This window comes from Apodemus sylvaticus, chromosome 22 (assembly GCF_947179515.1).
Source record: "Apodemus sylvaticus chromosome 22, mApoSyl1.1, whole genome shotgun sequence".
Taxonomy (NCBI): Eukaryota; Metazoa; Chordata; class Mammalia; order Rodentia; family Muridae; genus Apodemus; species Apodemus sylvaticus.
Window position 1 is genome coordinate 39,187,984 of NC_067493.1, and position 25,679 is coordinate 39,213,662.

General features: G+C 47.3%; 1 protein-coding gene across 1 annotated transcript; it reads right to left on the minus strand.

Annotated features, from left to right (window-relative positions):
- Positions 1-13,822: 13,822 nt before the first annotated feature.
- Kctd7 (potassium channel tetramerization domain containing 7) lies at positions 13,823-25,287 on the minus strand. Its single transcript, XM_052168543.1, has 4 exons — positions 24,292-25,287; positions 21,133-21,302; positions 16,841-17,019; positions 13,823-16,471 (listed from the first exon to the last, which is right to left on the minus strand). Exons 1-4 carry the CDS (start codon positions 24,433-24,435, stop codon positions 16,095-16,097), a joined length of 870 nt encoding a protein of 289 aa, XP_052024503.1. The 5' UTR covers positions 24,436-25,287; the 3' UTR covers positions 13,823-16,094.
- Positions 25,288-25,679: the final 392 nt, after the last annotated feature.

Below are 25,679 nucleotides of genomic sequence, written 5' to 3' on the forward strand. Positions count from 1 at the left end.
ACAACAAGTGGGGATTCATTGATTCCTTCTCCTCGGTTTTTTAAGTGCCTATTATTAGACAGATTATAAGACAAAAGTATCTTTGCTGAGGAGTTGAATTCTAGGGGACAGAGTGGGCCACACGGCGAACTTGTAAACACACTCAACCAAGCCTGGGGACCTGAGTTCAATCCCTGAAGCCCAGGTAGGAGAGAACTGATTCCTGCAAGTTGTCCTCTGACCACCAAGTGTGTGCCACAGGGCATGCACACATACATATACCCACATGTACACACACACACACACACACACATACACACACACACACACAGTAATATCTTCTTTTTTGAAGTTACCTGAGCTGGGCAGTGGTGGCACACGCCTTTAAGACTAGCACTTGGGAGGCAGAGGCAGGCGGATTTCTGAGTTCGAGGCCAGCCTGGTCTACAGAGCGAGTTCCAGGACAGCCAGGGCTATACAGAGAAACCCTGTCTCAAAAAACAAACAAACAAACAAAAAAAAAGTTACCTGAACACTCAGGAGGTAGATACAGAAGGATTTCTGTGATTTGAGACTAGTCTGGAAAGTTCTGGGACACCCAGAGCAGCTATGAGACCCTGTCTCAAACTAAACAAATTTTTTTTTTAAATTTAAAATACTGTTACATTCTCGGTGGCAGAGCCGACAAATAAATCTCCATTAGATGGCGCCATGAGGACAAACGATGCAGAAGAGAGGGAACAAAACAACCAATTTGCAGGGGGGGTTGTTGTTGTTGATGTTGGTTTGTTTTTTGTTTTTTTGAGACAGGGTTTCTCTGTGTAGCCCTGGCTGTCCTGGAACTCACTCTGTGACCAGGCTGGCCTCGAACTCAGAAATCCATCTGCCTCTGCTTCCTGAGTGCTGGGATTACAGGCGTGCACCACCACTGCCCAGTGAGATTTGCAGTTTTGAGCTGGCCTTAATAGCACAAGCTGGTGACCATCCGGTGGCTGAAACAGGAGAATTGTGAGTTGGAGTACAGCACTGCCTCTGTAGGAAGGAAGGGTGGGCGGTCAAGCAGATAGATCCAAGGTCATCACGGGAAGGAACTGTCTAGATTATAGACCCTGGGAATTCTGACTCATTGGCGCCGTTAACGGAACAATCTGCCCTCGTGCCTTTATCGTTCCTCTGCCAATTCTGGTGTTAAGATATAAAGGGGAAATTATCAGGCTGAGTAACTTTTGCTCCAGTCGGTAATGAAAATCTGCTCCTAAAATGCTGGCTTAGTACCAACATGATTAATCGGATGTGTTTGTTCATAAACATCCATTGCCCCTACTAGTTTTAAATTTTAGTGTTGACATTTATAGGTGTTCTGACAACATGTATGTCTGTGTATGACATGCATGCGGTGCCCTCCAGAGGCCAAAAGAAGGCATCAGACCCCCTGGGACTGGAGTTACAGAAGGTTATGTACGCCTAGGAAGGTTCTAGGAATCGAACCTGGGTCTTTTGTAAGAGCAGCCAGTGCTTTTTTTTTTTTTTTTTGGTTTTTGGGTGTTTTGGATTTGGTTTTTTCGAGACAGGGTTTCTCTGTGTAGCCCTGGCTGTCCTGGAACTCACTCTGTAGACCAGGCTGGCCTTGAACTCAGAAATCTGCCTGCCTCTGCCTCCCAGAGTGCTGGGATTAGCAGCCAGTGCTTTTAACCAATGAGCCACCTCTCTGGTCCCTTCCCCCATCTTGTCGTTGGGGATTACAATGTCTGAGGTAAAATATTTTATTTTTGGTTTTTCATGACAAGGTTTATCTGTGTAATCCTGACTTTTCTGGAGCGCACTCTATAGACCAGGCTGGCTTCGAACTCACAGAGCTTGACTTGCCTCTGCCTCCCAAGCACTAGGATTAAAGGCGTGCTCCACCACTGCCCGGCTTCTTGTGTCATCTTGCACTTGTGCTCACTGGCTTCCCCTTTTCCCCTTTGTTGTTGTTCTAAAATACTAGTTGGGTAGGAGGGGAAAGCGTAGAGAATCATCTTGGAAAAGAAGGTCATAAGAAGTTGGTTTCATGACTTTTCCTGGGAAGGCATGACTCTTCACTCCAAATGTTGCTCCAAATAGAGCACAGAAACCACGCCATCCGAGCCTGCTTGCTGAGACACTGAATTTAATAATGGATATTTACAGCAACATAAATGATTTATAGATAGCTATGGCAATGAAAAGACCTTACCTAAACCCTGCCCCAAACATAATTTTTTCTGAAAAGTTATCTACAATAACCCAGGCTGGCCTCAAATGTATTATATAGCAGAGGTTAACTATGAAATCCTGATCCTCCTGCCTCCACCTCTCGTGTTGGGATTATCAGCATGGCCACCAAACAGGCTCTAGGCCTGTCCTTGACAGAGATTGGCATCATATATCACATCTAGTGCAATGTATTAATTCTTCCAAAGCCAGAACTCAGGGACTCGGGAATTAACAAAACAGGATTCAGAGCAGGCCATTAAAGTTTGGCTTCTTACCCCTCACAACCTTTGGCTCTGTTGGCCTGAGGTCTTAGTTCCAAGGGGAGCGATGCTTCCACCAAAGACACAGTCATGATTCCTCTGAACCAGAGATTAAAACTGCCATTTTAGCCAGATGGCCCATACCTTTAATCACGGGACTTAGGAGTCAGAAGCAGGCGTATCTCTCTGAGTTCGAGGCCAGCCTGGTGTGCAGATTGAGTTACAGAATAGCCAGGACTATACATAGGAGGGAATACATAAAGCATCTTCAGGCAGAATGAAAGACTGGAACAGTGGTGGTTAACATTATATTAACTCAGCTGGGCCACAATGCCCAGGTCAAATAAATAATCCTATATACTTCTGATGGGGTGTATTGTGGATGAGATTTACCTCTATTTACAAGATATTTATAAGTGTGTGTGTGTGTGTGTGTGTGTGTGTGTGTGTGACCAGAGGCACTGGATTCACCTGGAGCTGTTAAGAAGCCACCAGCAGCAATCTCATATGTGCTAGACTCTAGGTAAAATATTAAGGCCTAGATGGAATGTTAAGGCCTATGTGAAATGTTAAGGCCTATGTGACAGTCACCTGGCTAGCATGCCATTATAAGGAAACTTAATCATGTTTTTTTTTTTGTTGTTACTAGGAAACTTTCTAATGCTAAGATTGATTACATATTCTATTATGTTCTGTGCCCTTGGAGGCCAATCACATTAGAAGTGAGTAGCTCTGTTTTGTACTATTCCCCACAATAAGCTTGGAACTGAACCACCCACCCACCAGCACTCTGCACCTATGTATAAGCTTATATGGTATTTGCCTTTAGAAGATGCCCCTGGGATGGCCCCAACCTAGGAGAGACACCTGTATTAGAACAAAAAACTATTTGGAATATGACTTCCACTTTGAGTAGTGGTATAGTAAATAAAGTTCCCAAGACTTCCCTGAGAACTGACATCCTACTTGGCAGAAAGAGACATGTACAAGGGTAACTGACATCCTGGTTGGCAAGTTAAGTCAGAAATATTAGACAAGGCAAGTCCCCTGCCGTGGTTGAATAACCCAACCAATGGAAACAGGATACGTGTACAACAAAGTTATGTTCCTACTTTATAGGATCTTAACTTGGGGTCATGATTCAGTTTCTGAATTTGGACCTTGCTTGGCCTTCGTCGGGTCGATCAGACCTGGGACATGTGCTCAATAAACTATCTCTGTCTGGCCGAGATCAATGTTTGTGTGGTTTGTGAGGTAGTTCCTGGACCCCAACACTGTGGGTGCCTGGAATCAAACTTGGGTCCTCTTCAAGAGAGAAGCCCACACCCCTAGCCGCTGAGCCATCTCTGGAGCCCCGAGATTTCCCCTTAAGCTTGTGGACTAAGTGGGGTAAAGAGACAGTACTCAGTTTTATGGGTGGACCTCGGTTAGGCAAGTGGAGGGTCTGAGTAGAAGAATTTGAAATCTGACTCTGGAAAGCAGATGGGAGGCCTGACAGAGAATGCTTTCAGAGTGTCTGACGTTGCAGGCTGGAGAAAAGAAAGGAAGCAAGAGCCTCGGGAGACCGCTCAGGGGCTGAGCACTAACAGCTCCTCTACAGTCTGCCCATGCTCTATTCCCAAACCCAAATGGTGGCTTTCAACCATCTGTAACCCCAGTTCAGGTGACCTGACATCCTCTTCTGAAGGTACCAGGTACCCATGTCATACCTACACATACACGCAAAACACTCATATACATACATTTTTTCTTAAAAAGAAAGAAAAAAAAACCTGTGTTAGGCAGGATGGTGCACGTGTGACCCCTGTATATATGTAGGAGTCAGGTAGTGGAGGCAGGAGGATCGCTGCAAGTTTAAGGTGAGCCTGGTCTGTACAAAGTGCAGACCCGGCAGGATGACACAGCAAGACTTTCAGCTCTCCGTGCTGATGAACTAAACCTTCCCAGAGATAAGACAAAATAGGCACCTCTTCCTGCGAGCTGTTCCTGGCAGGTATTTGGCTGCAGAATTTGGAAAGGGAGCTAATTCAGGAGGTAACTGGGGGCTCAGCCAAACCAAGAGGTATCTGTAGCAATGCAGTTGGAAGGTTTCACAGGCGATGACATGAATGGGTTCAAGCTACCTGTAGGAGATGCCGCAGCTGTCAACAATGGACTTTGTGTAGGGATGAGAGGACCGCTGGGGTTCAGATGACTTTGGTGAACGGTGCTACTGAAGATTGGAAAAAATGATGGAGATGGATGCAGGAGAGAAGGGTAAAGTATGCAAACCCATTCTTAAGTAGCCATGAAAGCAGTGATATTAACACGTAATTTGGGTATACCATTTCATTCACATCTGGGTCAACAGAAATATAAATGGGATATGTATTAGTCAGGGTTCTCTAGAGTCACAGAACTTAGGGAATGTCTCTCTATATCGAGGGAATTTATTTCGATGACTTACATTCTGTAGTCCAGCAATGGGCAGCTGTGGATTGGAAATCCAAGAATCTAGTAGTTGCTCAGTTCCACGGGGCTAGTTGTTTCAGCTGGTCTTCTGTAGAAGCTTGAATCCTGAAGAAGTAGGCTCCAACAGATGTGCTGGCAAGTTAGTGCAAGCAGGCGAGGAAGAGTGAATCTTCCTTCTTCCAATGTCCTTATGTGGACTTCGGCAGAAGCTATGGTCCAGGTTAAAGGTGTGTACCACTTACTTTGTCCCAGGCTGACCTTGAACTCAGAGATCTCCTTGCATCAGTCTCCTGGATTAAAGGCAAGTGATATCTTGCCTGGGCCTAAGCTTTTCGTAGTTACTATGCCTCAAGATCTCCATGCCAAGATCCAGTTCAGATCTGGATCATAGGTGAGCCCTCCAATTCTGGGTTGTGGTTCATTCCAGATATAGACAGTCAGGAATAGCTATTACAGGATTGTTATCAACGCATTGTCTCTCAGTTCCAAATACGCCTTTCATCACTTTTTCAGGAGGGGATCAATGGAAACAGAGATCTTTTAAGTTTCTAATGTTATATTCCTATTCGTCAGTAGGGGGCGCTGGTGAGACATGGCACAGACAGGCATTTGCCTACCTGGATTGTGCTGGGTTCAGCAGCAAAGTGTGTTGAGATTACCCAGAACTGTTCTTTGTTGATTTTATACTGCAGTGGCCCCAAACAAGCACTTGGAGACTTCCCTGCCACTCTGTAAGCCAAGAAGAACTGGACCTCAATTTTGGAGAGAGAAAGGAATTCTTCCTTTGACCTCTATCCCAACTCTAGACCAAGGCTTCTTAAATTTTTTTTTTTAACTCCTGATCCTTAGGGGTGGGGCTTGACATTTTATATAACTGGGTATATGGATAGTTCACAAGCTAAACATTTACTAAAAATAAATCATAAAAGAATTTGAGAATAATTCTTTAGTGTGTGATATACATATATGTGTGTATTTATATGTATGTATATGTATACAAATATATGCAAAAATGTGTATATGTATATATAGTCCATATACATATGCATTATATATGCACACATGCATATATACAATTTTACCATTTATAAACGATGAAGGCAAATTTGCATTCTAGTGAGATGCACAAAGAACTCAAATCTTATGCAGAAGACTTGATGCTGCATAGAGCGTCTCCCATGATTTTTCAGAGTTAATATTTTGATTTTACAATACTCCCCAATGCTGAGACTACTGCTTCACATACTGTCTTAGTTAGGGTTTCACTGCTGTGAACAGACACCATGACCAAGGCAATTCTTATAAGGACAACATTTAATTGGGGCTGGCTTACAGGTTCAGAGGTTCAATTCATTATCCTCAAGGCAGGATCATGGCAGCATCCAGGCAGGCATGGGGCAGGAGGAGCAGAGAGTTCTGCATCTCCATCTCGTGGCTGCTAGCAGAATACTGACTTCCAGGCAGCTTGGAGGAGAGTTTTAAGCCCGCGTCCACCGTGACACACCTACTCCAACAGGGCCACACCCACACCAAGCATATACAAACCATCACACATACATACACAGTACAGAACAGCGGAATGCACAGGTCTATCTAAGGAAGTGCAGGAAGGCTAATGAGAGGCCCTCCTGAGAGCTCCCAACATGCCGAGCGGACATCAGACTCTGACCGCCACGTGCTGTGGCACATGCGTGCCACCCCCCAGTGAATAAAGTAGAAACAATATAGAATGGTGGTATCAGGGTTTAGCCAGGCACCGGTGACACATGCCTGCAGCCTCAGCTACTTGGGAGGCTAGCCCAGGCTATGCAACGAGAGGTTTCAAAAAAGAGCTTTAAAATGGAGGGAGAAAGGCTGCTACTGCTTGTCTACCACTCATAAAGACCTGTGTTGCATGCCCTGCCCTGGATAAACTAGGCATGGTGGTACAGGTCTGAAGTCCAGGAGGGAAGCACAGGCGGGAAGATGAGGAACTAATGGTCATCCTTGACTACACCGTGAGTTCAAGCCCCACCTGGGACACACAAGACCCTGTCTGAAAATAAATTAGCGGTGAGGTATGGCATCTTACAACTGTCATCCTGGCATTCGGAAGGATGAGGCAGGAGGACTGCCATGAGTTCCAGGCCAATCAAAGAACAGTGTGAACCTGTGTCAACAAGAACAAATGAAACATGATATGGTGACACTTGTTGTCCTAGCCCAAAGGAATCGGTTGGGAACATCTGGAGTTTAAAGTTAACTTTGACCACTGGACAGCAAGCTTTTGACCAGGTTAGGGTATACGAGACCAGCTTTTTCAAAAAAAAAAAAAAAAACCAACTCAAATTCAAAATCAAATTCCAGGCTATAACAACTAGGAGCGTTCTCTAAGTCATGCACTGTTGGAGGATGAATCATAACGTGGAGGACAGAAAAACACTAAAAAATTTCCATGGGACCCGATCCGTGGATTTTCTGCTCCAGTTTCTACCTCCAGTCAGGAAGTCTTTCACACAGTTGGCTGGCTTTCCCCTGGTACACAGAGGCCCTGGTTCTGCTTGGTGTCAGGTGGAAGATTGTTTACAATAATGTGCCTTGGATCTCAAATGTCCCCTTTAGAGGCGTGGTCCCTATCTGGGTAAAGCGGTCTGCAACCATAATCCTGGTTTCTCTGAAGGCAAGAAAAGTGCGCAATCCCAAGGTTTCAAAACCAGCCAGGCAACATGAGCCATGTCTGGGGGACAAAAGATGAGACCTGTCTCCAACTTGATACTGCCAAAATGGTGACAGAAACTTTAGGAGGAAGGGCCTCTCAGGAGGTTATAGATCAGTAATTCTCAACCCTCCTAATGCTGTGACTCTTTAATATAAAGTTCCTAATAGTATGGTGACCATCAACCACAAAATTATTTTGTTGCCACTTTTGTAACTAATTTGGCTACTGTCGTGAATCCTAAGGTAAATATTTGTGCTTTCTGATGGTCTTAGGTGACCTGTGAAAAGGTCGTTCAACCCTCCCCTCAGTGGGGTCATGATCCCCAGGTGGAGAACGTGTTTTAGACCATTGGTAGAGCGTACTGAATGGCTGTGCTCCGTCTCAGGCTCAAAATTAAACTGTTCTCTAAGATGATTATCTCAGGTAGTTTAAAAAAAATGTTTCATGCTGGGCAGTGGTGGCACACACTTTTAATCCCAGCACTTGGGAGGCAGAGGCAGGTGGATTTCTGAGTTTGAGGCCAGCCAGGGCTATACAGAGAAACCCTGTCTCGAAAAAGCAAAGCAAAACAAAACAAAACCAAAAAATTAAGGAAGGAAATTGTGTCTACAGGACAGCCAGGGCTATACAGAGAAACCCTGTCTCAAAAAAACCAAAAAATTCATTCATTTGAGTATGTGTGTGTGTTTGTGTGTGTGTGTGTGTGTGTGTGTGTGTATGTGTATGTATGTGTGTGTATGAATACAGGGGATTGATGAGTACTGCCAGTACTGGAGATCAGATCCCCTGCAGTTGAAGTCATGGGTGGTTATGATCCACCTAACCTCTGTGATAGGAGCCAAATTTGGGTCCCCGAGAAGGGCATTGGGTCCTCTAGAAGGAAGGGCAGACTCCATCTCTCCAGCCTCTTTACCTTTTGTCTAACAGAAAATTGACCCAGGTAGACCCCGGGATCTCTGGCTGTTTTATAGAACAATTGGGCAGAAATCCTTGCAGTTCACTGATTAAGCTGCCCTGATCCAAAGTCCGTTCATGCTGTCCTTTTGTGTTGTGTCCAAAGCGTGAGAACTTTGAAAGAAGAAGTACAATTCTGGCTACTTGACATCGTAGGCAACCCCAGTGTATGAATTCTATAGGAACATTGTTAGTTTTTCTAGACTTTAGAATCAGGTGTTCACCTATGAAAGAAATGGAAGTTTACAGCTAATAAGAATGCTCGAGCCAGGCAATGGTGATGCACGACTTTAACCCCAGCACTTGGGAGGCAGAGAGAGGTGGATCTCTGAGTTCAAGACCAGCCTGGTCTACAGAGAAAATCCCAGGACAGCCAGGGCTACACAGAGAAACACTTGCCTAAAAAAAGAAAAGAAGAACAGAGACACCTTCATAAAGCCAAAGGTTCACACAGGAGGGTAGAAATCTTGAGCCTGAGTGAAGAGTTCAACCCTTGTACATCTATCCCTCGGAGAGGCCACACCCTGGACACACCCCCTAACACATCAAAATGCCCAGTAATGTCCCTACAGTCAGCTTTAGAGGGCTGCAGTTCCACTACCTCAGGCCTTCCCAGACCTAAGGCCTGGTCAGCAAGCCATCACTCGCCAGGAAGGTCACCCTCCCAGGTTACCCTCACTCACTGTCCCAGGAGCCCGGCCTTCTTCAATCTCATAGACATCTCTCTCAGGGACAAGGACAATAAATTACTGTCAAGGTAGAACCCACGAGTGATCCCGGAACTCAATTGAATTTCAAGGCTAAGACCACATTGGGCTATGTGAGTGCCTGCTTCGAAAGAGAAAGACAGACAGAAACATAAGGGCTATAAAGTGAGGAGCCCTTTAAGAGCAGAGCTTTAGGTTTCCTTTCAGTTAAGAGGGCTTCTGCTGAGTGGGGAGTGATGCACCCCCTTAATCCCCCTACCCAGGAAGCAGAGGCAAGCAGCAGATCTCTGTGAGTTCAAGGCTAGCCTGACAGAAAGCAAGTCCTAGGAGAGCCAGGCTACATTGAGAAAGCCTGTCTTAGTAAAACAAACAGGGTTTCAGGCTAAGGATATGGTTTGGTATAAGAGTGCTTACTTGACATATTATGCAGGGTTGTCAGTTCAATCCCCAGCACTGAAAGGAGAAAAAAAGAGGGGTGGGGAGGGGAAAAAAAGCCAGGAACATAATAATCCTGTACATCCCTTACTCTGAGCAGTACAGGCAGGACCAGAAGTCCAAAGACAACCACAGCTCCACAGTGAGAGTGTCTTCAAAAAGGGAGGGTGTCTTAGTTAGGGTTTTACTGTGTGAACGGACACCATGACCAAGGCAAGTCTTATAAGGACAACATTTAATTGGAACTGGCTTAAAGGGTCAGAGGTTCAGTCCAGTATCATCAAGGTAGGAACATGGCAGCATCCAGGCAGGCATGGTGCAGGGGGAGTGGAGGTCTACATCTTTATCTGAAGGCCTCTAGAAGGCAGCTAGGAAGTGGGTCTGATAGCCCACACCCACAGTGACACACCTACTCCAACAGGGCCACACCTTCTAATAGTGCCACTCCCTGGGCTGAGCATCAAGGTGGGGTGGGGGTGGGGGGGGCTGGAAAAGAGATCCCTCGGGGTTAAAAGCACAGAATGCTCTTCCAGAAAACCCAAGTTTGCTGCTGAGTGAAAGGACAAAAAATAATACAGCCTAACTCCAGCCTTCTAAGGAGCCCCAAACACTTCATATTCCAGAGCTCGCTCTTTGTGCTTTTTGTTAGAAACTAGGTAAAAGGTCACAGTCCAGAGCCCGCCCTTTAAGAGCTAGAAAAAAAAGGCCTTGAATAGGTGATTCCTGGCCCCACAAAGTTACTGGAAATGAGCTAAGCTTATCTTGCTTCGGTAAACTGCTTACGCCATTCTCCCCATTCAGGAGTATTCAGCTATAGACTCCAATAGGAAACTAATTGGTCCACTGAGCTCGGGCTCCAATAATTTAAACTAATGGGTCTAAAAATTATAGAGTGGTACAAATTGATTGGTCCGCACTACACGGGCTCTCAATGCTAAGGAATAATTGGTTTGTGATTCGCAGGCTTTGTTATAAACTTATAAATGCTGTTGCAGTTCTGCTCTCGGGGTCCACAGTCCTCTAGCCCTGCGCAGTGTATGGCTGTGCAACCCAGAATTCTGGAATAAAAGAAATCCTTATGCTATTGCATCGAGACCATTTCTTGAGAGTGATTGGATGTCGTTTTCCAAGGCGTGGGGTGCCGGGGCACCCTGGGTTTTTTGGGGGTCTTACACTGAGCACAACCTGTAACTTCAGTCTCAGGTACTTTATACCTCGCTGGTACACACAAGGTACAGACAAAACCCCCCCACACAGAAATCTTTAAAAAACATAATCCAAGCATAAAGCATGTACTTTCAAACCCAGCACTTGAGAGGCAGAGGCAGGCAGACCTCTGAGTCTAGCCTGGTCTACAGAGGGACCGGACAGAAGATCTTTGTCTCTGGCCATTCTGTTCTCCTCTACGATGGTCCCTTGGCACTCTCACCCTTGAATGGGCCTCGGATTATTCTGTAGTAAACCACATTTCTAAGCTAAAAGTTAAAAAGGCAAAACATTGCTTGTTTGCTGTTCCAGACTAGCCCCAAACACTTGGGATCAACAATCCTCCCATCTTAGCTTCCGAAATAGCTGGGACCACGGTGCTTACCTAAGGAAGCTGTCATGCCACTTTCTAGAGTCTGTGCGCTTCAAATGTTCACCGCTAGGGAACGTAACTGCTGATCTTTATGAGGGGGAATGAAGGCCATCTCCGCTCCAACCTGATCTTAGACTCTGCTGTCTGGGTTGACCTGTTTGGGTTGGAAACGACATTTCCAGGAGGTCGTTTCCAAAGGGTAAGGTGTTATCAGTGGGCCAGGGCAAACACTCAGCAAGGTGGGCACACCCTTTTGTTAAGAGGCAGACCAATCAGAGACTTAGGGCAGCAACTAGCCCACTGGTTCTCAACCTTTCTAAAGCTACAGCCCCTGATTAATACAGTTCCTCATGGGGCTGGAGAGATGGCTCAGTGGGTAAGAGCACCGACTGTTCTTCCAAAAGGTCATGAGTTCAAATCCTAGCACCCACATGGTGGCTCGAAATCCTAGCACCCACATGGTGGCTCGCAACCATCCGAAAAGAGAAAAGACATCCGATGCTTTCTTCTGGTGTCTGAAGACAGTTACAGTGTACTCACATATAATAAATAAATCTTTAAAAAAAAAATACAGTTCCTCACATTGTGGTGATCCCCAGACATAACATTACTTTTGTTGCTGCTTCATAACTGTAATTATGTAATTGCTAGTTAGGAATTGTATCATAAATATCTCAAGAGTCCTGTGGGGGTCGCGACCCACAGATTGAGAACCATTGCGGTAGCGCCTTGTGCAACCCAGGAACCTCAGAACTCAGTCGTTGGTCCTGGAAGTGACTCTAAGAGAGTGTCCAGATGAGCTTAGCCAGGGAAGTGACCACACTCCACTGTGGTGGCAAATTGTACCCATTTCTGCAGGGGCCTTCAAAACTGAGGCTCATACATGCCTGAGAAAGAGACGAATAGGACAGAAGAATTTCTGTTAGAGACTTCCCCCGGGGCACTTTCAACAAATGGCAGAGCGGTGTTAAACTAGGGAAGGGGGACATTCCTGAGCGTCCATGAGGGCCTTCCAAAAGTCCAGCGCTGGTCTCCAGGAAGAGCTAGGAGTTTCTCTAAAGATGGATTTATGTGTATATAAGTGCTCCATTGTCGTGCACACGGTAAGTGGGCATCAGATCCCATTGCAGATGGTCGTGAGGCACCGTGTGGTTGCTGGGAACTGAACTCGAGAGCTCTGGAACAGCAGCCAGTGCTCTTCACCACTGAGCCAGCTCTCCAGCCCTAGGTTTATTATTTTATTGTGGCATCTCCAGACAGCAGATCCAAAGCAGTGATCAAGGCAACCTTGCTGGCAAAGGAGAGATGTTATAAGCCAGTAAAGAAAGTCATGTCACTCAGGTTCTAGATCTTGACTGACTAGTTGTGGAGCTGGGTCTCCTTGTGCAAGATTAGTCACAAAGAGGTATATAATTGAACACAGGACAAGTTGTGCTCTGAAAGCCAAATTGATGCAAATGGAGACAGTGCCCAGCTGACCTCTCACACCCAATCTCCTCCCTCTGAAACTCAAAGAGATCTGCCAGCCTCTACTTCTTGAGGGGCTGGGATTAAAGGTGTGCACTTCTGCTGCCCGGCTGGGGGAGTTTTTAATTAAGACTCATTTCAGTCTGGGATCACACACCAATAAACTCCCCCATCTACCCTCTGCTTGCTGTGTCTCCTAGGGGTCTGTTAGTCCTCCATGGAGCACCTCAGAACTCGATCATCCTGGGACTGAGCAATCGATTAGTTCCTAAACAGCCCAAGCCCCAACAGATAACAGGCAGTTCCACCATGGTTGGTTTTCACCATTGGAAATACAACAGTCAGCTGAAGCCACATAGATAGGTTATGAATGGGGATGGTTCCTCGACTTAGATGAGTTACGGGGGGGGGGCTCCCCGCCCCCCATGTGTTGTCTTCCTGTTGCCACCCTGTTGTGGCTAATGTTACACCATGTGCTGCTATCAAAATCTTCCCCCCCCCTCAACCAGTGAGTGTTGGTGAGTGAGTCTCCCAGAAAAGATGCCCAAAAGGAAAACAAGAGGTGATCTCAAAGGCAGCAGGCACTTGGGTCTGATTCAGCAATGGCTGATCTGACTCAAGCCAGACAAGAGGCGTTGATGGACAGGACACACACATAATTGTGAGAAGGTATTTCCTGTGGGTCAAGCAGCTTTTCCTTACAAGTCTTTTGGTCTGGGCCTGGGCAACTGCAACCGGAAGGGATCAAATAGGCCGAGCTAAGTCCCACAGATCCGACCCTTTTATTTGGAAGCTATCCCCAGCCACCACACGCAACAGTGCATTTCAGACTGGCCTTGGCTTCTTGCTAGAGAGCCAAAACAGGCTATGAATTCTTTTATTCCATTTACGAGAAGTTCTTAAGAGAAGGTAGAGAAAGCTAGAGAGGAGAGCGAGCCCAAATACCAAAGATACACTTTGACACACTTTTCTTTTCTTTCTTTGAGTGGTACTGAAGAAGGAATCTAACACCTTGTGTACACTAGGTTGATAGTTTACCATGGAACCACAGCCCAGATCCCAATATATATTGCTTTATTTCATGTTTCTAGTTTACTATTCAAGGGAGAATTAGAATTACAATAAATATATTTTGGAGTACAAAGAAAAGTTTCTGTGCTGCAAGACGGTGTACAAGTTGCTGGCTTTAAAACGCAAAGGGTTTTGTTATTTAAAAAAAAAAAACCCATACAAGAAGATTCAGTACATGGTTGTTCCCTAATACCATAAATATCAAGCCAACTATCTAAAAAATAAAATAAAATAAAATAAAATAAAATAAAATAAAATAAAATAAAAGAGGGCTTTCTGAGCCGGCTACCTCACTGTCTTGTGTTCCCCCCTCTGCTGCTCCAGCAGCCTAGAGCGTTCTCTTGTCACAATGGCACGGCCCATATCAGAATATGAGAATAAAAAAGGGGACAGAAACACAGTGGCTCCAGCACATTATGAAGACGACATCTTTACCCAGCCATCTTGTAACCTTAAGCAAGCAGTCTGGGCCCAGTTTTTCGAGCAGATCTGTTTCCTCTCTGTCTGATATTTGTGGACTCTAATTTCCCAAGCATTGCAATATTCTAGAGAAGGAAGAAAAGAGTTCCAAGCTTGATTACTAAGTGCCCCAGGCTTGTCTGCCTTCTACCCGCGTGGGCATCATCCTGAACAAGTGTACCTCACTAGCTCTCCAAACAATGACCACAAGAGCTAGGTGAGGCTGGACATGCCTGTGTCCCCCAGAGCTTCGGAGGTAGAAGCAGGAAGGTCAAGAATATGAGGTCAACCTTAGCTCTACAGCTAAAGTGAGGCCAGCCTGAGCTACATGAGACCCGGTCCGAAAAATAAAAATAAAAATAATATCGGTTGAAATAAGGAACATCTTTGCTGAGACAAGGCCGGAGCCACAATACTGGGCGAAGCCCCAAGCAGGGGCGCCAGTACCTCAGAAGATGCGATGATTTGCCGAGGAGAAGAGAGAGAGCAGATGTCCTGGAAGATGACTGACCACCCTTAAGAACCTCAACCTCTAACTCTGTTAAACTCAGAGTGAGACCCAAGTTCAAAACTGTGTTTCCACCAGAGACCAGGCAAGTCACGGGCCTCCAGCTGCACAGAGGAAGTTAGCTCAGGGGCCACAAGGCCCAAGCCTTCTAATCCTTAGAAGCACACGGATGCCTTCACCCCCACCTGTCTGGCTGCGCCACTCTGATCCTACAGGACTGAGCTTGGCGATGCTACCCTTAACAATTCCTTACATTAAAAAAAAAAGTTTCATAAAAAAAAATTATCCAGGAATGGTCAAGGACACCCAGGACTACTTAGAAACCTATAGTGCAGCCAAAACATGCAATGCTCTCAGAGGAATATTCTACAGCTCTCTGTTTACGGGGTACGTGTTGTACCCTGTCATAGTTGCTCCTGACTGCAGAGCAAGCTCCCACCACCCCAAACAAAAACACAAAAACTATCAAAGAGCGAGAGCATCCTTTCCAGAGAGGTTCACCACATTGGCTCCCAAGAGCGAATCTGCATATCAAGAAGACTCAGGCTCCTCCGCTGCCTGACTCAAAGAATCTTTAGAACTTATCATTCCAGCCCTGTGAGAGGGTGACCCTGTAAAAAAGGGTTAAGCCAAAGTTCCAGGGCAGGGCTGTAAACATTGTGGTTTTTCTAAGGCCCAGCTTGGTAAGTGGCTTTGGCAGCTATGGTTAATCTCCAAGAGAAGGTGACAGGCGTGGTCTTGGGAGCACGGGACATATCTTTCTGCATCCTAAGACAAGGTACCGCAAGTCACTGGACGAGCCAGGAGCACACTGGGAGGAGACGTATGCTTTCTTCTTTGGCCAGGACTACAGGGCAGATGCTTAGCTAAGTCCCCAAGGTCACACCTTAGCGCGCCTGATGCACTGAGTTTAGGAAGGTCCGAACAGCTGGGAGGCAGTGATGGTATCTCCCTCAGGAAGGAGCTTCCCTGCAGGGCATCAAGGAGGTATCCAAAAACTCTCTGGACTCTCGGTGACATCCTTGCTAGATCTTGTGGCTTCCAGTGAGGACTGCCAGGCCTTGAAGAGAAGACCAGGTGAGAACAGACCGCATCCCCAAGGTACACAAACCAAGGAGACTGCGGCAAGCGCCTGGGGCCTCTCTCTCTCTCCCTCCATCTGTGCCTCCACGCTCTGTCCTTACCTGAGCAGCTTCTGGGACAGTCAGCAGCCCCCGTGGGGATCAGACTCCCAGAGCCACCCAAGAGGATGAACATCCTCCTTCGTGGGACTCTTGCTTTCCAAGACGACTCACCACCATGTGATTTTGAACTCATAGATGGGGCGTTTGCAGTAGTAGTGGTTGACAAGGTGTTTGTCACACACCCCGATGCACTGGTGGTCCACCGTGAGGCCCTGGGCTGAGAGGTCAGTGACCAGGCAGTGCAAGAGGTCATATACATCAGCCACCGCCTCCCAGGGCCCAAAGGACACGTCCACTTCACAGTGGTGCTCAAAGAGCTGTCCGTCACTCTCACTCCGCTCGAAGCGGAGGGAGCTGAGGAGTGGACACTCGTAGGGGGTGATGGGCATCTCTTCCTTGAAGACACAGACTTTGAGCTTGGCAAAGCGGGCCTTCCGCTGTACTGCGCGAAGCCGGGCTATCTCCACGATCCGCTCCAAATGGTCTACAGAGGTTAACACAGCAGCCGTTAGTGGACAGAGGAGAGAGACACACACACACTGACCCAGGGACACACACCCAGTGACAGGATGCAGAGGGAGGAGGCTGATCTCCTGAGGGACTCCATGGACTCCGGAAGGGAATACTTCAATAAAGACCATGGTTTTCCAAAGCAAGGAAAGCCCCGTAGGAGGAGGGCGGAAGGATATGGGAGACATCGTTCTCAACTTGAAAAGTCCCATGGTCATGGAAAGAGGGAACACTTTCTCCCCGTCTGGATGAGAGCTGGACCCACCCACTTCTGGGAAAGGCCTAGGAGCTAAATGATGCCTTGGGAGCCCTTTCCCCAGATGTGAGGCAGCCGACCCCTCACCTTTGTAATAGGGCATGAGCCCCAGGAAGGCCTGGCGCACCTTCTCACCCTTCAGCGGCTGCATGTTCTCCAGCTGCTCCAGGAGAGGCCCGATGGCGTAGTACTGGGCCTCTTTGTGCACGGCTCGCACGTGTTCCCGGGGCGGCAGGTCCCCTGAACGCAGGAAGTTCAGCACATCTCTATGCAGAGAAGAGAAAGGGGGAGAAGGAGCTAAGACCAGGCCGTGGGTTGGGAGGGGACGGTTATCAAAGTGGTTAGAACACAGAATTTGGGCCATTGTCCCTAACTATAACTTTGGCCAAGTGGACTCAACCTTTGTGTTTTTCAGTGTTCTCAAGGACAAAGTGAAAGATTTTTTAAAAAATTACCTCATATGGCTAAAAAAAAAAATTAAGCTGGGTATGGTGGCTGGGTATGTGGGAGCCAGAGGCAGGTGGGGCTGTGAGTTCAAGGTCAGCCTAGTTTACAAGTGAGTTCCAGGACAACCAGGTCTACATAATGAGATTCTGTCTCAAACAAAATAAAACAAAACAAATAAACAACAACAAAATGTAAATTCAATCAGGAAGGAAAGTGAATGAGCTAAAATACAAACAGTGCTTAGAAAACTCCTAGCACATTGTGAGCCCTCAGAATTGCTACCTGTGGCCTTCCTAAGTCATTACCATTATAATATTTATAAGGTATGCACATGTGTAAAGGAAGACTATATAACACCATTGATTTAAAACACAGATACAGTGGTTTTGCTCAAAGTGTCATGCAGCCCAGGCTAGGTTTCTGACTTGCTAGATAGACAAGCCCAACCTTGAACCCCTGTCCCACAGTCTCTTAAGTGCTAAGATGCCCTGCAGGCCCCACTGCATCGGGCTACAGATACACTTTACAGATCTCTGCAAATGTGAGACCAGTTTGATCTACGAAGCAAATTCCAGGACAGCCAGGGCTATAGAGAGACCTGGTCTCAAAAACACAAAAAGAAAGAAGAGAAGGAGGAAGACTCTGGGAGACAGAGGAGGAGGAGGAGAAAAGTCCTTTCATGAACTCAGCACCAGTTTCCCAAGTACATGTTAGAAATGTTCAGTCATTAGCTGGAGAGATGGCTCAGCAGTTAGGAGCACTGACTGCTCTTCTGAAGGTTCTGAGTTCAAATCCCAGCAACCACATGGTGGCTCACAACCATCCATAAAGAGATCTGAAGCCCTCTTCTGGTGTGGCTGAAGACAGCTACCGTGTACTTAGATATAAGAATAAATAAATCTTAAAAAAATGTTCAGTCATAACATTGTATAAGTACACAGATAATGGAATAGCTATAACCTTACACTTCCAATAGTAAAAACCACATTCTACTCATTCCACATTGTTATGGTTACTATGATTCTATAGCTATCTGGGAAGACAAAATACCAAACTGTGGGAGCTAACATTCACTGGCTTCTCAGTTCAGTAAAACCACATATGGAAAGTACAGACTCGCTCCTTCTAAGTCTCTTCAGACCCTTTAGTGCCGAGGGTAACAATAAGGCCTACTGGTAGGGGTTATGGAAAGAGAGGCAGGAAACCCCTAGATCTATTTGTTACATCAATAATTCATCCAAGCCATAAAGCAACAGCAGCTAACACCAAGCATTAACCCGTACTAGCCACGAACCATGTGCCACCCATCTGGTCCTCTTAATGACATTATAAGGCAAGTTTTTCCTCTTAGCTCCAGTGTATAAATGAGGCCCAAGTGGGGCCTAGAAGGTTATGGGAAACCTTTGTTGAAGGAGCCACAGCTGACAAAAGCTCAGGTCCAGACATAAATCACTCTGAGCCGACAGCCACCAGGGTCCCCACTTCATTAGAAGCAAACAAAATCAAGTGTCGTCAGCACGATGAAGAACCCCCCTCCCCTGTCCCCAAGCCCAAGCAGCCCCCAGGATGGTAGATGGTCTGCATGAGCTACAACAGCAGAGAAGTGCGTGTACCTTCCAAATACGCTCAACTCATACTCTGAAGCTTTGAAAAACTGTATCTACTGCCGATAAGGCACAGACTACTGGGAGTCCAGCAGTCCAAGTATGAATGCTATTACATCTCAACAGACAGCGACATGTAAGCCTCGATTTGGATCCTGTTCTCCATCTCCACAGCCCCTTTAAAGATTTTTAAATTATTTTACCATTCTGTTTGGTGGGTATGGTGTGCACAAAAATACAGGTGGAGGCCAGAAGGGTTGGCTCTCCTGGGGCTAAAGTTACAGGTGGTTGAGAGCCACCTGACACGGGTGCAGGGACCTGAATTCAGGTCTTCTTGCAAGAGCAGTACACGCGCTGAGCCTCTCAGCCATCTCTCCAGCCCCACCCAGCCCTACCCCTTTAGAGTCAGTCCTCTGAGATGTTCAATAAAACCTTACGAGCTCTGACAAGCAAAAGGCCGGGAAGGCCCAGCTAAGCATGCTATGGGAGATGCCAGCTGGGGCCAGCACTTTCCTCCCCAAATGGCCTGCAAACAAACAAAAAAAAAAATCTTTTTATAGTTCCGCAGGGTGATGTGACACTCTGTTTTCTCGCCATCAGAGGCAGCTGATGGCCCACTAGGGAAAACAAGACTCTGCAAAACAAATTATATCGCTAGAGGCTCCTTTGTAAGGATAAAAATGACCCTTGTGGGCACTCTTACTTGGAGGTCAACACAAAGACATATATTTGAAGTCACTGGTTCAAGGTCTAAAAGCTAGATCGGTCCTCTCGTCATCTCCAAAGAGGCACTGAAGGAGCAGAGGATTCAGGTCATGTGCTTTGAAGATCTGACCTCCCCGGGGTCACACATAGGCTCTTTTCTTAACCATCGCTGACACGCCCACCAGACTGCCACACTTCTTTCTCATGTCAACAAGGAAACTGAGGGCTAGAGGGATGGCTCAGTGGTTAGAGGACTTGCTGGTCTTCCAGAGGATGCAAGTTCAGTTCCCAGCATTCATATCAACAGGTCACAACGGCTTGTGACTCCAGCTTTAGGGGAATTCAACATCCCATTCTGGGTTTCTGGGGAATATCCACACACAAGTAACACACACATATAAATAAAAATAAACCATAAAAAACCTGTGATGAAATTAAGGCATAAAATTTTTTATTAAGTTTGCCAGACATATTTTCATGGGAAGGTGTAATAATCACATCTATTTCTTTAGGATATGTACATATCAGATACATTGAGACTGTGGGTTTGTGTGTGTGTGTGTGTGTGTGTGTGTGCGCACACACACACACGCATTGTTATTGTTGCTGTTAAAATCCCAGTAACATACAAGTTTGATTTCTGGTTTGGTTTGGCTTTTGTTTGTTTTTGTTTGTTTCAAGACAATTTCTCTATCTGGTTATCCTAGAACCACCTGCTCTGTAGACCAGGCTGGCCTTGAACTCAGGGATCCACCTGCCTCTGGCTCTGAAGTGCATTAGATACTCGAACCACCACTGCCCTGCTATGTTTGTTTTTTTTTTTTTTTTAAGGTTTTTTTAGGTAAAGAAAGGGCCACAATCCGGCATCAGCCCTTCCTTCACGGTTTCCGCTGTAAGCCACTGTGAGCCTCAGAGCCATCGTCACGGTCCCTCGTGCCTCAGTAGGTTTTGTTGTTTGTTGAGAGTACTGACACAGAGTCTTGCTTGCTACATAACCCAAGCTGGCTTAGAAATACTTGCAATCCCCCGTTTCCACTTCTCAAGAGTGCCACCACGCCCAGCTTGCACGGTATTACTGAATGCTAGAATCTAAATGTAAAGGTTTTCTCCAAGACAGTTTTTTTTTTTTTTTTTTTGACATTCTCTGACTCCAAGTGAGTTTCTCACTATAGCTAATGATTCTCCAAATCTCAAACTGCACAGGATGGGAAAAGTTTCATCAAATCCTACCATATTAGACTTTCTCTTGCTGGGCTGTGGTGGCACACACCTTTAATCCCAGCACTCAGCAGGCGGTGGTGGGTGATGTCTGAGTGTGAGACCAGCCTGGTCTACAGAGAAAGCTCCAGGACAGTCAGGGCTACACAGAGAAACCCTGTCTCAAAAACCCAAACCAAACCAAAGAACAAACAAACAGTTTCTCTTGCTGTCTTTACCTGTGTGTGGCAAAAGAACTTAAGCATATTAAATAACAATTTAATAAGAACATGTATTAAATTCCACCACTAGCCTATCTCCTCTACTACAGTGGAAGGCCCAACAATGCCCAAGACCCCAATCGCAGGGTACCTTGCTGGCTAAGACTACTGAGCTGATTGTAGAGGAAAAGCCAGACAGACATACCCAAAGTGTGTGCCATCTCGGTCAATGAAGTACCGACCCTCGGAGTCTGTAGGGATGTAATGGCGCCCGCTGAACATGGCGGCCAGCATGGTGTCTTCATAGCGCCGCAGAGTAGACAAGCGTGTGGTAAAGTGAGTCCCTCCGATGTTAAGGGGGACGACCTCAGGAAACTGGAAAGGAACCGTCACAGCTTTCAGACTGGCACAGGCAACAAGATCTGGGCTCTTCCCTATCAGTCTGCCTAGGTCTGACAGATTGCAGTCCCTTAAGTCATCCCAAACTGGAGGACATCCCCCACCCCACCGTCCTTGAGCATCCATCACTAAGTCCTACTCATTCGACCTGAGAGCTCTCAAATCGGGTCTCTCTGCACCCCAACCCTTCAGTCTCCATCAGCTTTCATCGTTTTTGACTCCTGTCTGAACTTCTCCCCTTGAAGTCTTTACCCACGCTGTGGCTTTCTGGCCACAGATGCTCCTAATAGTCTCCCCCGACCCGCCCAGCTAGCCAACGAAACTGCCACACGTGGTGGTGTAGATTGTTCACTGTGTAAACACCTGGATGACAGTTTTGTCTGTCAACCCAGTTGTGCGTTCTTTTCCTACTTTACACCAAGGCACCGCACAGCTCGGGTCCATTCCATCTCTATTCCACTCTATCTCCACTACTGCTCTTCCCCTCCACCTTGAGTCCAAGATGGAATCACGGACATATTCCCCACTTATTCCTTCACTACAATGACAGCACCTAGCACCGTACAATGGCAACCATTTTCTCCTGTCAACCCATTTTCCCAGATGCCAAGCATCCCAAAGGCAGGGAGAGCACAGCCAGTCGTGAACAGAGACTAAGAGCTCTCCGTGGAAGCATCGCGGTACCCACTCCCCGCTGCCGTCCTCGTATCCAGAGCCTGGCAGAGCAGGCGCTGTGCTGGAGCTCTACCTCAGAGCTTCCTGCTCTGCACCCCCAACCTCGCTCTCTACCTCACACCGTTCTCTCCCACTCACTCTATATCGAGTGATTAGTCTCCACATCACCGAAGGTTTTGGTCACAAGGACGAAGAAAATAACAGTAAAGGTTATTCGCCTGGAGCACCTCAAGTTCCAGTTCTAACCAGGATCAACTAAAACTTTATCCCAGGGTAAATTTTAGCTTAGAATTTTTTCCCCAAATGTTACATCTTGTAGTAAAAAGTCTAAAGTCTTTATATTAAACAGTCCTTCCCCCAAATGTCCACACATCCTTTGTTTAGGGGGAAAAAGAAGACCCAGCTGTGTGTGGTGCTGCACTCCTTTGATCCGAGCCATTGAGAGGCAGAATCAGGAGACTCTCTGAGTTCTAGACCAGTGAACTCAATAGTCTATAGTGAGGTCCAGGCCAGCATGGGCTGGAGAGACCCTGCCTCATTAAAAAAAAAAAGACATAAATGGATGAAATAAAACTTACCCGAGACTTGCCTTAGAGACTAAAATTCACAAAAATCAATGAATGAAATGCACAAGATTTATACTTCTAAGTATGATCTCAACTCTAATATTATTATTATTGTTATTATTATTATTATTTTGAAACAGAGTTTCTCTGTGTAGCTCTGGCTCTCCTGGAACTCACTACATAGACCAAGCTGGCCTGGAATTCACAGACATGTATCTGCTGCCTCTGCCTCTGGAATTGAGGTATACCACTAGGCCCAACAAATTCAACTCTCTCTTTTTTTTTTTTTTTTTTTTGAGTCAGGGTTTCTCTGTGTAGCCCTGGCTGTCCTGGAACTCACTCTGTAGACCAGGCTGGCCTTGAACTCAGAAATCCACCTGCCTCTGCCTCCTGAGTGATGGGATTAAAGGCATGAGCCACCACTGCCCAGCTAACAAATTCAACTCTTACACTCTTGATGCAAAACGGCTTCTATACTTCTACAGAAACACTAACTCCAATCCAGGTATATGTCAAGACTCAAATGTCATTTAGATGTAATGCTTTGCACATCTGGAGTTCTTTTTAAAAGGTAGCACCTACTAATGCACTTCTTTACACCATATGCGAACCCAAAAAAAGTAACAAAAAAGTAACCTGTGTGTCCTAGAACTCACAGGGAGGGGTGTGACTCACAGGAGGCCGGGACTGGACAGCTAGTCTACAGTCTATGGGATTGTGTGCCCTTTCACTCAAACCACAACTTCTGCCCAATGACAGTGCACAAAAAAAAAAAAAAAAAAAAAAAAAGTGTCACCGCCGTGTTGGCTCTTTTCCCTGACTGCAGAGTTATGTCTAGAATTTTGCTTATTTTCACAAGTTTCCCACGATGCTGGCAATTCGGAGATTCTAACCCTAACACAATACTGTCAGCTGCCAGAGAGAATCTCCCAAGCCAGCCGGGCCCTGTGGACAACTCTATCTGCCGAGTCTCCTGTATCCATCTTCCTATCCATCTCAAGGGTCATTTCAGGTGCAAAGTGTCACACACACACACACACACACACACACACACACACACACAAAGGGCTACTAACGAAGCCCCAGCACAGCACAGCAACAGATAAATGAAGCCCCTAATTCCCACCCCCACCATCTCTGCTCTAGAGTACAACTCACCATTGCCCTCCTCCCATTTCCCCCGAATTTATCTCCTGTATGTCCTTGCTTACGCTGCTTTCTTGGCCCCAAATCCTCTACCGCTCAATTCTGTCCATCCAGCAAGTGAAATTACCCCAGGTGGTAATGGGGATTGTTCGCTGCATAATGGTACCTGGATGAGAATTGGTCCAGCCCACTCAGGTGTGTCCTTTTCCTAAGCACCAGATAGGTTAACTGCGCGCAGTTTCTTACGCCACTCCCTGGGCAGCTGGAGGGATACACCTGGGCAACTCAGGTCCTCCTTTTGGATTGTATGGAACATGCTATGTGTTCAGTCCTCCCTTAGTTGCTAAAGGTGACATGGGATACAGGAATGGAAGTGGCATCTGGTAGCTACCGAGTATGGGAAGAAGGGACTTGGAGTGCAGGTGACCCGGGGCAGGGAGGACACACCTAATGCAGGAGAGGCTTCAGGGGCGGATAGCTCCTTGGTAGGCTCAGCTCCCAAGGTCAGCTCTGTAAGCGCCAGTCTCTCCCTCGCTTTCCCATCAGACCTCCCTTCCCCCATCGCTCGATCCAGGTACCTCCTGGGGCAGCAGGGGCAGCCCGTGCCCCGCTTGCGTGGCCGTAGGAGTGGCCGGCTCCAGGAAGTCGTCTTCGGCTTCGGAGCTGGACATGGCACCGTCCGAGTGACGGCTGTCTGGCTCCCGCCCGGTGACTACCACCATCCCTCTGGCTCTGGGCGGTGGGCGCGGCTTCGGGTAGGCGGGTGGGCGGAGGCCTGAAGAACTAAAGTCAAGCAGTGCCTGACATGACGAGACGGGCCGCCGGCGGGCGCTAGACACCGAGGACCTGCGGACAATTAGGATGTCCTGTGCTGCCCTCCAACAGTCAAACGACCACCGCGCCTTCAGTTAGTCGCTGGTCTGACCTGGCTGCCTCCAGCCATTGGCCGAGTCTTCGCTGGCCCCGCCCTGATTGTCAGGAGGCTCGTCCAATCACAGAACAAACAATTCGGCCTTAAGCCGAAGGAGCCACAGGCCTACCCAATTCTGATTGGCTCCTGGCTGACAAGCACCAGCGACGCTGGTCTGCTCCGGGGTTTGACCGAGGGGAGGTGATCGCCGACTGACGACCTCGATCGGCAACCAGCGCGTGGACCCTGCGCCGCAAATCGGAGCCAGGCGCTTCTTGCTATTGGCCGAGGTTTCTTGAGCTGCTGCTATGATTGGCAAGAGGACTGTCCAATTATAGGGGAAAGACGGCTGGCTGGGCTTGTTCCATTCTGATTGGCTCTCTGACTAACGGGAGCGCAGCCTCCCTTGGTCCAGGCCGCTTACCTAGGGAAGCCGTTCTCTCTGCGCGAGCGACCACAGCGCAGGTAGCATCTCTGGTCTCACCCGGTCGCCTCCTACTACTGACAAAGTGCGACGAGCCCCGCCCTGATGGTTAAAGGTCTGGTCCAACCATAGAGCTCTCGAACTAGAGTGACAAGTGACAACGGCTTGCCAATCAGCCCCACTCTTATAGGCCACCTAAAGGGCACGCGCTCTGCACTCCCGACGTCCCCGGCGCGGTCCCCGCAATGACAAACCACCCAATTGCTCCTGTTATTGGCTGTGTCCTCGCTGGCCTCCGCCCCTGATTGGGGGAAGCTGGCTCTTAGAGATCTTGCTTTTATCGTCTTTCTGACTAGCAGGCGCGAAGCTCCAGGCCACTTTATCTTCCCGGTCCATGTGTGCTGGCAAAGGGCCCAGGACTGGCTGGTTTGCCTCCATAGCAGCAAAAAAGGGTCAGTGAAAAAAAGGCCTAGCAGGCTGGACCTGAGGATGCACCACGGAGGGCTGAGCGCTCCTGCTGTGTAGTAGATGGAAACTGAGCACCGCAACACCTTGGCTGGCAAGGGTATGGCTGCTGTGCTGGCGCTTTTTCCATGGACTCACACAGGAAGGAAAACCTGACAGGGTTGGTT

Excerpts from the sequence above, each read along its gene's own strand:
- Kctd7 (XM_052168543.1), bottom strand. The coding sequence starts at position 24,435 with ATGGTGGTAGTCACCGGGCGGGAGCCAGACAGCCGTCACTCGGACGGT. Across the intron at positions 21,303-24,291 it reads TGCCCCTGCTGCCCCAGGAG|TTTCCTGAGGTCGTCCCCCT; the intron begins GTACCTGGATCG and ends GTTCCTTTCCAG. Across the intron at positions 17,020-21,132 it reads CGAGATGGCACACACTTTGG|AGATGTGCTGAACTTCCTGC; the intron begins GTATGTCTGTCT and ends TTCTCTGCATAG.